Source organism: Typopeltis vanoorti, chromosome 1 (assembly GCF_054136105.1).
Source record: "Typopeltis vanoorti isolate ZY-2024b chromosome 1, IOZ_Tvanoo_1.0, whole genome shotgun sequence".
In the NCBI taxonomy this organism is placed as follows: Eukaryota; Metazoa; Arthropoda; class Arachnida; order Uropygi; family Thelyphonidae; genus Typopeltis; species Typopeltis vanoorti.
The window spans coordinates 24394259-24407497 of record NC_143549.1 but is presented as its reverse complement, the minus strand read 5'-3'; the positions used below and the strand labels follow the sequence as shown (position 1 = coordinate 24407497).

General features: G+C 32.5%; 1 protein-coding gene across 1 annotated transcript in view; it reads left to right on the top strand.

Moving 5' to 3' along the window:
• The window catches only part of HUWE1 (HECT, UBA and WWE domain containing E3 ubiquitin protein ligase 1), a 1068888-nt gene that overhangs the window by 79117 nt on the left and 976532 nt on the right, over positions 1-13239 (top strand). The window contains exons 6-7 of the mRNA XM_090396304.1: positions 4226-4299; positions 13013-13091. Of these exons, the coding sequence (XP_090252430.1) occupies positions 4226-4299; positions 13013-13091 (153 nt within the window). The remainder of the gene's footprint in view (positions 1-4225; positions 4300-13012; positions 13092-13239) is intronic.

The following is a 13239-nucleotide window of genomic DNA, read 5'->3' as shown; positions in this document are numbered from 1 at the left end:
TAGGAAAATGAATGTCAGTAATTGTAAAATCATTCACTTCAGCTTGATTCTCTCCAATGTATTATTTTCTTGGGAATTTCCTAGAAGAAACTGATGATGGAGATTTTGGAGTGTTAATAGATAGGAAGTTGAAGTTCAGAGGTCATATAGCAAAGATTGCAAATACAACTCAAAAGATAATTGCAATGCTGAAACAAAGGTTCACATTTAAAGATGAGGATGTCATTTTGCCTCTTGACAAGCCATTGATAAGACCTCACTTGGACTATTGTACGCAGGTGTGGTATCCTGGTTTCCATTGTGATTCTGATACAGTGGAGAATGCAAAGAAGAGTGTTCAAAATGATATTAGAATTGCAGAATACTGATTATGAAGACAGATTGAGAATTTGTAGACTGCAGACCTTAACAAACAGGAGAAAAAGGGATGATAAAGACATACAAACTTCTGAAAGGATCATACAGGATTTGAATTGGAAATTTTCAATTTATGGAGGGTAGGGACAGGACACGAGGGCATCCTTGAAAGCTGAGAATGGATGCTACTAAGAAGGATGTTGAGTGCTATATTTTTCTCTCATAGGGTGGTGTGTGATTGGAATGGATTGCCATTGGATGTTGTGAGTGCAAGCAGTGTGAATGAATTCAAAAATAAGAGAGACCTCCTGAACTTAATAATGAGGTAGATAAAGTTGTCAAAAACTTGAAATGTGAAAAGGCAGTCACAGTAGATGATATTAAACAGAAATGCTCAGATATGTAGATAAAAAAGTTTTGCATTGGCTACACTACGTAGTTCATATTTATTCAGAAGGTTGAATTCGAAATGATTAGAGTAGAGCCCTTATAGTTCCTATTTATAAAAAGAGGAATAAAGTCTAATGAGAATTATAGAGGAATTTCTCTACTTAGTGGCTGAGAGACTGAGAATTGTGTCAAGGAACAAGCAAATTTTAGGCCTAATGGTTAAGATCAGATTTTCACTTGACAAGAAATAGTTGATAAGTCATAGGAATGTACATAGGATCTGTATTTAAGTTTTATAGATCTAGAAAAGGCATATGATAAGTACAGAAAAAGGTTTTTAAAATACTACAATTATATTGAGTAAATTGAACATTCAGTGCAGCAACAGTCTATAAGGCTACAGTTAGAATTGAAAGAAATACAGGAAGATGGTTTGATGTAAAATCAGGTGTAAGACAAGGATGCATACTATCTCTAATCTTCCTTTTGATATGGAAGGTTTCAATTCTATATACAGGCAGTCACCAGGTTACGGACGACCCAACTTATGGCATGCCATGCTTACAAATGGGCTCCCAAGGCTCTCCATTAGGATAATTAAATTAATAATTTGGGAACTAGTTTCTTCTTTCTAGTTTCGTGCATGTAAACAAATCCGCATTATTAAAGCAGCTCTTCCTGTTATTTGGAAGTCGAATTTAAGGACCTGGGTTACACTTGCCCTGTTTAAAGATTGGTTCTTGAGTTGTTTTATTCCTGCTGTGGAATGTTATTGTTTGTTAAAGAAAATTCCCTTTAAAATTCTGCTTGTGAACCAATCAAATCCTGATTCTCCAGAATCAGGTCCATCCTCTCTAGTGCCATCTTTATCATCTTCCAATTAATGGTAGCCTACCTTCTTTCCTCAGAAATGCCCCTTCCAGTAAGCAAGACATTTTACAAACAAGTCAGGTTTGTAACTTGGATCTCTGATCCAAGTTACAAACCTGACTTAAAGACTTTCTCAGGAACATATCTTGTACATAACCTGCTGTATTTCAGGTATCTCCAGCCCAATTTTCTTCAGACTGTAGAGATTGTTCCTTAAGAAAAAAATTCATTACTTAGAGCCTGCATTTTTCCCCTGTCAATAAACTCTCCTCATGGCTGTGTTCATATAGAGATAAATGATCCCCCACTCTAGCAACGAAGTTCCCTATGATTGTCACCTCTTCAACCTTGGACAAACTGGATCTCTTTAGAAAAAAAGATTAAGAACGTCAGTCATATCTAGCATATCAATAGAAATTGACATCAATAACAATGTTTTGATATGTGCTTACTCTACTGATGCCACTTATAATTTGAACATTTAGTCAAAGTGAAAAAGCCCCAATTTATTGTCTTAATTTTAATCTGTAGAACTTCCTCTTCTTTGCCAGAAATCTCGGAAAGTCTCATTCTCATCAAGCTGTCAACAATTAATCATAGATATGAATTTTCTACTTTCACACATTCATTATATCACCATGTAGCTCATGTCATGTTCTAAAAATCCATTGTTAATGTTCTACCATGTTCATAGGTAGAACATTAACAATGTTCTACCTATTTCAATATTTGGCAAATAAAGTGTCTTAATTAATAAGACAAACATCCTTCTGAGGTTACTCCCCAATCCATTGGCTTTATTAGGTGTTATTGGTAGTCACAGAAAATCTTATCCAAACAATTTGCCTTGACAACAGCTGACTATATGTATATATTCTGTGTGAAGTGCACACTAAATGACAATGTTAGTGATAATGCTGTTGTGGTTACTCTCTGGAATTGTCAACCACGAGAAAACCATGGCAAATGAGCAGCATTAAGTGGGATACAGGGAAACCTCGCTTATTGCAATTAATTAATCCATCAATTAATGCCTGCTAAGTGAAATTGCATTAAACGAATACAATAAACAATAGGAATAATTATAATTCATCCATCAGTTTGCACAAATTTGAAAAAAAATTTCGGTATAAGCTATATTAGAGGATAAAATCATCAAATTTAATAAAAAATCAATTGCTTACATTTTTATTTAATGTCAACATTTAATTGAGATACTTTTTTTACAAAAAAAAATTAAGTCAAGATATTTGAATTGTGATCTACTTTTTCATCTTGTCATGCAATTTGCGATAACTGGCGATTGCTTTATCAAGATTTCAGCGGACTTTGAAGTGAAACTTCATTCCATATCAGGCTCAGCAGCAAACGAAATTTCCTTAGCATACTCAATGTGATTGAAAACTAGCTCAAGTTTTTTTGCAGTTAGTTCTTAGTAGTAATATTCCCATGTTTGCACTTTGCATGCTGTTCTTTTAGTTGAAGGAGATCATTCTCATTTAACTGTTCTGAAGGGAAATTGAGCAAGTTTCTCATATCTTCATTATCTAGTTCATTAAATCCACGTTCTTTTCTAGTTGTGCTGATTTCTTCTATAATGTTAAATCTTGGATTTTGTGCACAATAAACTAATGTAGGCTTGAGTTTAAAGTCACCTTCTACATTGCTTCCTAATAAAAGCAGAAGACGATCTTTATATACTTTGTAATCTGGTTGAGATGCTTTAGTTTTAGCTAGGAAAGTTTTTGTTGGCATATGCTTCCAAAAAAGTCCAGTTTCGTCGAGGTTGAATATTTGCAGATCATCATAATCGGCCTCCTGAATTATGCTTCGCAATTCTTCAGGAAACTTGGCCACAGAATATTTATCAGCACTAGCAGATTCCCTTACTTTATGCAGTCCAGTTCGATTTTTAAAACGGTCAAGCTATCCTAAACTTGCAGTAAAACTTTCTTCTGGAAATTTGTTACCTTTCAGTGAGGTAAAATATTGAGAGCTTTTGCCTGAATATTCCCTGTGCCAAGAGGTATTCTTTTTTGGTTATAATCACTCAGTCTAGAGTGATAGATGCTTTCCATCTCAATGATTAAATGACTTCTATTTCGGGTGATCTGCATGCTTGAAGAAGTAGCAACTTTTCCTTGTTCTTTGTATTCTTTGCTCTTAATATAGTCCAAACTGTGGACTTGCTGTATTCAGGTCTCGCACAATTATTGTATTACTAGGATCAATTTCAGATCTTTTAATGAATTCCAGCTTTTCCACTTGCTGCAGATTGGTGACAACAAAAGTTCGCATAATATAAAAAAAAAGCGCATTAACTAGTTATCTCGCATATCGAATTCACATTAAGTGAGGTTTCCCTGTATATTACTGCATTTCATTGATCACAAACTATTATTTACTACATTCTCACTCAGACAATGAAGGTCATTATTTGTCATTGGAATGCTCAATATGCTGTAGAAAATATATATATAATTTTGCTAATTACATGCTGTTTTCCCAATTTCACTGAAATGATTTTAATACAAAACACAAATATTTGTGTAATGTATTGCATGTATTGTTATAGCTTATATGAATCTAGTGTTTTTTTTTTTTACAGCACCTGACAACCTTATTATCCTCTAGTGACATGCAAGTTGTTCTTGGAGTTCTTAATCTTTTATATGTATTCAGGTAAGGAAGTGCTAAAATTAAAAAAAAAAAAAAAAATGTTTTAACGATCAGCTGACTTGCTTTATGTGGTTACATTAGTGCATATAAGAAATGAGATGTACCGTATTTTCTGGTGTATAAGACGCACTCAAGAAATTTAATATAATTTTCTGGAAAAAAAAACTTTCTGTAGGCAGAGGTCCAAAATGTCTTTCAGCTTCCCTATTCCCATGTTCTTCTGCATTATTACAACCTGCAATTTGTAACTTGAAGTATATGAATGTTGCCTGTTTTTTTCCAACACTAAAATCTACTTGGAAATAATATGGGGAACTGAACACAAAATATCTCAATACTGATAAACATCGGTAACTGAATACTCAGATAAGATAAGATATTATGAAACTTGAATAGGGACTCCCCGTTCTTAGCCAATGACGTGCTAGAAGTCACATGAGGGTCACACATCAATCTGATTGCACCGTTAACCGCCTACAAAGATCTTGGAACATAAAAGGGAGTGCGTGTGACTTTGAAAAGTGGAAACAATCTTTACCTTCATTATATAAGACGCACCCCATTTTTAAGATGAATTTTTAAGGTAAAGTGCATCTTATATACTGGAAAATATGGTACATATTTTCATAATAATGAAAGTTGGTAGAGAAAGATTTGCCAGGGACAGTGCCGGATTTACGTATAAACTAAAAAAGCTACGGCTTAGGACCTCACAATCTGCCGGGGGCCTCGAATAACAAAACAAAAAAAAAAATATAAAAATTGATAACAAATATATATATATATATATATATATATATTCATAGAAAAAATCACTCAAATGAAGTCAGACATATCACGATGATAATTTCTAAATAATTATAAATATACAAAGTATAACATTAAATAATTTTGGCACATTGTAAAAGTGTTTTTTTTTTTTTTTTTGAGCCTTATTTGTCATTTTAACCTTTTAATTATATAATTATTTCTGTGATTTTGTAAACACACTTTATTATTTTTTAATAACAATTAAAAGACAGTATATTTTCATATTAAAAAGGCGTATATTTTAAATTTTTCTGAGACCAGCTGATGTAATTTAAAACAGTAGGGGGCCTCTGGGTTTTGTATAGCTTAGGGCCTCAGCAAGTCTAAATCTGGCCCTGGCCAGGGAGCAGAGCTCTTAGTTTTTTTAAACTCTTCTTGATAATGTCTTTCTTCTTGAAGTCTCTTTTGTTTATAGAGACTTGTAGCATTTTCACAAAAGAAAGAGCCATGTCACCCAGTCTTGGGTGACATGGCTCTTTCAGATATCTTAATGTGAAATGGACAGGCTCATCCTCAATTTTTAACTCCAGTTTTGTTGCTACTGTCCTGAGACATATCTTCATTATCATTAAGTTTTTTTCTTAACATCTAGAAAAATTAGCAATGGAGCTGGCTTTTTCACACATTTCTTTATCTTCTGCAGTCAGTACAATTTTAAATATATGTACACTATTAGACAACTTTATTCCATTCTGGGCATTGTAAATTGTCATCCCGATGTTACTGGCATCAGAAGTTCTTTGATAAATTTACCTATATTGAATCCATTTTTCATGCTGTATAAGAATGAGGAATGTTAGAAAGTAAGAAATTCCATGATGTGTGCATTTGATATCTGTGTGAATGACATAATTGAAATGTCTGCATGTATAAATTTCTTAACCATGCATTAATGCTTAAGTGCTAGGAGGATATCATGTTGGAGGTTTTAATGGAATATTTTTAGGCACTAGGAAAGGATTAAAAATTAACGACTAATTTTAACACTTCCAATATTTTGTCTGTCATTGAGACATATTTAGGGATTACAAATAACTTGTAACAAACACACACACACACACACACACACACACACACACACACACACACACACACACACACACACACACACACACACACACACACACACACACGACAAAAACACATTACTAAATGAAACGTGAGTGACTAAAGTCCTGTTTAGGTGGTGCACCCTCTATGGGCATTTGTAAGTTGCCTAGGATGTAAAGTGGAACCTCTGACAGTTACTTTCAATTTTGGGTAGTTAAACCAATTATGCATCTGCATTTATTTAAATTTGGTTGATTTCTGCAGATTCTAAAAACAGTCTTTCCTTAATAAATTTACTATGGTGAAATATGGTGGTTTTCTTCCAGGAGATCTTGTAGGTTGTATCCAATACATGGCCTGCAAGGCCATGTATTGGATACAACCTACAAGTTGTGATTACAGATTACAACCTATAGTTGTGATTACAGATGTAAGATTTGTGTTCTTCTAAATGGGTGGTCATCAATCTACATGTCTGTCCGAAGTAAACCAACTTGTAATAACAGGGTACTTTATATACTCCAAGCACTGAGAGGAGGGAGGTTATCTTTGGTGGAATGGATAATGGTAGCAAGTTTTTGGTGGGACTCCTAAGGATACACAACATTTTACTGTATTATATGTATCCTCTGTTAAGTAATATAAAGAGAGATTTGATATATAAATCAACATCTAGTCAATTCTCACAATAACAACCTCCTAGGGACCATAACAGTAATTATTATGGATAATTTGTTATAGAAAATTGTTAGTATAGCATTGTACCTATGCTTTGGTGAGGACTTTACAGTAGCGAGTGAATTTGCTGTATTGGTGTTTACTATAGTAGACTATAACTTTTTTTAATATTATTTTTTACAATCAGCCACTTTACTATCACTGTGTTTACTATCATTGCTTTTACAATCAGCCACTTTACTATCACTGTGTATACAGTGTTTACTATCACTGCTGCCAGTGATAGCCTTATTGGAGGCTAGTATGGCTGATGACGCAATTTCTGTATGGAAAATGCCTGTCTGGTGCCATTTATTGCCTTTTTATTATTGCTGCAATATCCATTTATCTGTGTTTCCCCTTATTGAAGCATTAAAAAAAAAACTTATTAAACCTTTGTGATCTTTTTAAGTGTTGCCAATTTTTTTAAATGCACCTCTGTAATGGATAAAAACTTTCTATCCTATTGTTATTCTGACTGTACTCACTTGTAATGATTTGTCCTAGATATATGAAAAGTCATCATTTTTACCTGTTTTTGATTTATTTCTATTTCCTTTCTTTGTTTCCAGTATGCATTTTTTTGATTTTTATCCATGTTTATTTTAGACCTAATTGATTATATGAACAGGTACATGATTGCATGAAGTAGGTCTCAAGACTTGCTTCATATCATTTTTTATTGTTTTACAGCTTTACAATTTTGCATAAGGGTTGAGGAAATGGCTTTCTCATAATCTACAAAACCATGGACAAATTAATATATTATATTCTTTACTTTTTTTACTTCTTTCTAGTTAATATATTATTTATTTGATTTAAGGATAATAGGTTATTTGAAGATGAGAATAATCTGAACCATGTCTGTTCTCTTCGTTGATGGAAGGTTAATATTATTTTTGTGGTATCAACAATTTTTGTAAAAAGTTGATAAAAGCTATAATTCTGTTGGTTTATCACCATTCTTATATAAAATGAATTTTTTCTCGTTATTCCAACTTTGACAGTTGCAATCCCCTCCCCCTGTTTTTGTAAATACATTTTTATACTTTGTATATTCATTGTGATCTTTCTGTATCAAGGTATCTTTCTGTATCCTCTTTTCTTTCTTCTTATTTGTATATAATTGATAAATTTTAGCTGAAATTAACATTTTTGTTCTGTTTGAAATCATTTTCAACTTTTACTGCTCATATCAGGACTATCTATATTATAGGAATTTTTTTTTTTTTGTTATTTTATTCTCCTAATTGTTTTTCTTTATTGTTTTACAGATTTTTGGTATATTCTGTTTTCTACATCATGTTATTGTTTCATATTTCTTCCTCTTCTGTTAGATCTTTTGTTTTTTCTTCCAGGTAAATTTTTAATATTTGATATTGTATCAATTTTTTTAATATCTTTTATAAATTACTTAAAATCCTTCTCTTGTTTCTGTTATTTCTAAGATGTTGACTAGATAAATAATTGACCGAATAAGGAGACCTAAGACTGAAAACCAATAGCATCAAGAGTGTAGATCAGTTCAAGAGAAATCTGATATGATCTAATTAGTAATGAAAAGTGAAGCACGATCTTTCTTGAGGGAAAATGGTTCAGGATTGTGTGTTGGCAGCATTGAAGTTCAAAGGTTATCCTCATCTCATTAAAAAATAGTAAAGTTTGACATCAGCTGTGGAGGATTTTGAAACTTCTAATGATTGGCTACTACATGGTTTGTCAATTGAAAACAAAAGAATGGAATGTATTATCTGCATAGCTCAGGAGTGGATGAAAGAACAGTTGTAAGTTGACATGAGCAGACATATAAATACAAAATTAATAACAGAAAAACTCCAAGTAAAAAGATTATTTAATAGTATAATTTTCACCTGTATGTCCCAAGCATCTTCAATACATTTTAAGCTCAAAATGTATTGAAGATTTTAAGCTCAAATTAAACAATGACTGACAATTCCAAAAAGTGCCACCTAAGCAGCTAGTGTAAAATAACTAAAAAGGTAAAAAAATATTATATACACAATAAAAAGTTAGGAAAGATTACCTGATTTATAAAGTACTATCTCCCATAAAGTGGATAGACATAAACCATCGGATCTGTTTTAAGTTAGGGGAGTGAAGTAAAAAAAATTTCACATCTTTCTTTATAAAGATGTTCCATGAGGAACAGATTTTTGTGAAGGATTCTTGTCTTTTTCTAGTGAACTCTGTCTAGTGATGATGGCATGTTCTGCAAGTCCAGACTCTTCAGGTTCAAGGTATTGAATATAAACTGGTGTTCTTCTAGCTGAATAGAGACAGATCTTCCTGTTTGTCCGAAATAAGATAATCCACAAGAGCAAGAAATGTAGTAGACACCTGGATAATTAAGATGTGGAAGCTTGTCCTTAGGAGAAGTGAGAAAGGTAGATTTTTCTGAACGGTCGGAAGGCAACAAAAAATATTCAGTGGTTTTAAAACTTTTGCTATACGTTCACTAATGCCTTATACATAAGGGATTGGAATGTGCATTATTTCTTCTGTATTTGAAGAGAAAGGATATATTAAAACTACTTGAAGCTCTTTTGATGAAGGAATTCTTATATCCATTAGATAGAAAGGAAGAAGTAATATATTGCATTTCTTTCTGTAATAGATCTTTTGAAGAACAAAACGAGTGGGCCCGATGAACCAGTGTTTTAATAGTTCCTGCCTTTTAACTGGGATGGTGATGAGATTCAGCATGGATATAATTCTTTCTGTCTTCTTTCTATAGACTGAGAAATATAGGTTACCATCTGGTTGGCAAAGAATTGAAAGATCTAAAAGGCTAGCTGCTTATTTGATTCTACTTCTAGGGTAAACCGGATCCTTGGATGAAGTGCATTTAACTTAGTGGGAAACTGCTGAAGTTCATTAGAAGAGCCATTCCATATAGCAAAAATGTCATCAACATAATCTAAACCAATGAATAGGTTTGGGAGAAAAATGTTGTCAAAGATACGTTGTTCAAAATGTTCCATAAAGAAGTTGGAGATAGCAGGAGAAAGAGGATTGCCCATTATTGCAACAGAATTTCCTTCAGACATTGTAAAATTATTTTTTGATTTTGTAATACATTCTGGTTATTTTTTCTTTAAAAATAAGTTATCAACAAATTGAAGGAACAGCAATGGACAATCCTTTTTCTCCTGCTATCTCCAACTTCTTTATGGAATATTTTGAACAACATTTCTTTGACAACATTTCTCCCAGACTCATTGGTTCAGGTATGTCTGACATTTTTGCTGTATGGAATGGCTCTTCTAATGAACTTCAACAGTTTCTCACTAAGTTAAACTTCACTCTCCTAACTTAAACAGATTCGGTGGTTTACATCTATTAGCTGATTTATAAAGTACTATCTCCCATAAATGGGAGATAGTACTTTATAAATCAGCTAATCTTTCCTAACTTTTTCTCTCTTCTTTGATGCATCAATCCAAAAATCGGTAAATATAGGCACATCGTGTGTGTGTGTGTGTGTGTGTGTGTGTGTGTATATTTTTTTTTTTTTTAGTTATCTTACATTACTAGCTACTTAGGTGGCATTTTTTGGAATTGTCAGTTGTTTAATTTGAGCTTGAAATGTACTGAAGATGCCTGTGACACAGGCGAAAATGATGCTATTAAATAATCTTTTTACGAGAGTTTTTCCGTTATTAATTTTGTATTTAAAGAACAGTTCTGGGATAGTGCTCCAGTGTTTGTGGGAGAAGTGGACTGAGAAGAGGAAATCTATTGTGATACATAGTGAGCAACCATTAGAGGGATGTTGATAATCTGATTGCAAAAGGATGAGGGTTGACCATAGGATAATAGTCTCCTGAGCAGATTTCTGTGACAGACCTGATCAAATGCCTTAGAAATGTTGAGAGCGACCAAGTGGATTTCTCCAAACTTTTCCATGGCTGTTCCCCTCCTTTTTTTCCTCCCATCAAAATGGCTTCTCCACTCAAAACTGATATTGGTCTATCTCAGTATATAACATGTAACATAATATAATTATCTATATCTTTTCGTTCCTTGTAACTTTTTTGTTTCTTTTATCACTGCTATGTTAATATTTTTATTTTATTTTTTTTTGTTTACTAATTTCAATTCCTTTTATACCTTTTTTTTGCATTTCATATAGCTATCTCTAGAATATCTGAGATCCCTAATGTTTTTACCTTTATCCTTCCTTAGTTATAATCCATTATTTTTGTCTGAATTTTCTTTGTAAGCTTCTGAGTTAAATTTTATTTTTGGAAGTAAGATAACCAACCTTATGCAAAACTTCATAAGGTTATCTATTAGTCACCTACCTTGTGATCTGTCTAATCAAGGACTTATCATTGGCTTAGTTGCTGCTATTGTTGGCATAGCAGTAACTAAGCCAATGCATATATGCTTCCTTACTTCAAAGTGTAGGTATCGTGATATTTATATGATGTATTCTTACTATTTTTCCCCACTGTTTAGTTACCTTGACACATTGCTTTACTTTCTTACATTTTTCTCTGTTCTCTGAGTACATGCTGACTTACTTGCTTTAAATTTTTTATATGCTTTCTTTTTTCTGTGACTGTCTCCTTAATTTCCTGAGTTCACTATACTTCTACTTTATTTATTTATTTATTTTTTTTTGTATCGTTGTAGATAACTTTATGATGTCTCACTAGCAGTGTCTTCTTCTGTCTACCATTCCAGTGATATTTCTGTATTTGTATCTACCTCTGAAAGCTGCTCTACTTTTTTTCTTTTTAAAACGACTTTTTTTAAGTGTGATTAGTTTTTATCCTGCTCAAAACTAAATGGTGATCACTTTCTATTTTAAATATGCTGTATTATTCTCTTGTATGCTGAAGTAAAGATATCTGCAATGAAATGGTCATTGAAACTTATGAATTTGTGCATATCTGCATGTTGGAACATAGTGATGACTGTGTTCCAACATATAACTAGTCAATGTTCTGAATAAAAATCCATATTCTAACCATTTATGTTGATTTTTAGCATTTGTAAAATGGACTCACCATCTTTTATGCTTGTCACTAGCTAGCATGAGGTAATAACTGAAAGGGCTTTCTCGTTGTCCTCCTGTTTCTTATATTTATTTAATTTATTTATGCTTATGGCTACATGAAAACTGGTAAGTGAAAAGTACAATCACAATTTCCAGAAAACAAATGATGAAAATCTTAACATATAAAAGTTCATTACATAAAAGGCACAACCTGTTTTCTAAGGCTTTCCTTTTTTTTTAAATTATAAAGCAAGACGGGAAGGCTGTCTCTTTGCTTCTTACAAAATTGTAAATTTAGGGAAAGATGTGCACCCATAAGTACATTATCCTATGTGTAACCATGCCATCATAACGCCCAAGATTGAATTATTTTCGTCTGCTCCCATATTTAATTTCATGCATTTCTAAAATCAGTATGCAGATGTTTGAGTTGGCTTTGATCATGCAAGAAGAATAATTGCCCAACCAGTCAGTGGTTGCATGACATGGCAATCCTTATAACACGCTGCATTATCTTTATTTTTTATGCTGTGTAAGTTTATCTTGAAATATGTGCTCTCCGGACTAATATTTCTCAGAATTGATATGTGGATTTTTTTGGTACAACTATCCTTTAAGGATAGTTGTACCAAAAAAACTGCTCTTGTCAATTTCTGGTCTTACATTTTCCTTATTCAAGATTTATAGTTTGCAGCTACTTTTGATTCGTTTCAATCCAATGTTTTATTTGTTTCAATCCATCTTGTTTGGAAACAACAAAGCAAAGAATGGAGATATACAGCCTTGGTGTTTAACTATTTTAACTTTTTTTTTTTTTAATAGTTCATTATAATATTTTAATTTTCTGACACTTTTTCCCCCTTCATCCGCATCATAAAGAATTTTTGCCATTGTGTTACATTCTGTTTCATTCAAAATTGAATCAATATAATGTGGCAGGTGTCATGAGATCTAGGAATCAGCTGTTGGGTAAAAAGCAGTTGCATCAGTACATCCATTAGAGCACTCTAGGTATTGAGATTTATATTCCAAATCACATTTATTTACTCACTGTTAAGATAGAAAAATTTTGTTGAACAACTTTTTATTTAAAATCTTTATTATTATTTTCAGTAAGAGATCTAATTTCATTACACGGTTGAATGTTGAAAGGCGGCAAGTTCTACTTCTCAGGTTAATGTATTTAGCAGAGGTAAGAGGTGTTCATTTGACATTTTCAAAAATGAAAATTACTTGATTACTGTGTAATATATACTGCTCAAAACAATTAGCGGTTATTTTTGTTCTCGTTAAAATTATTTCATGCAAAAATGTATAATATGTAAAATTCGTAATAAATG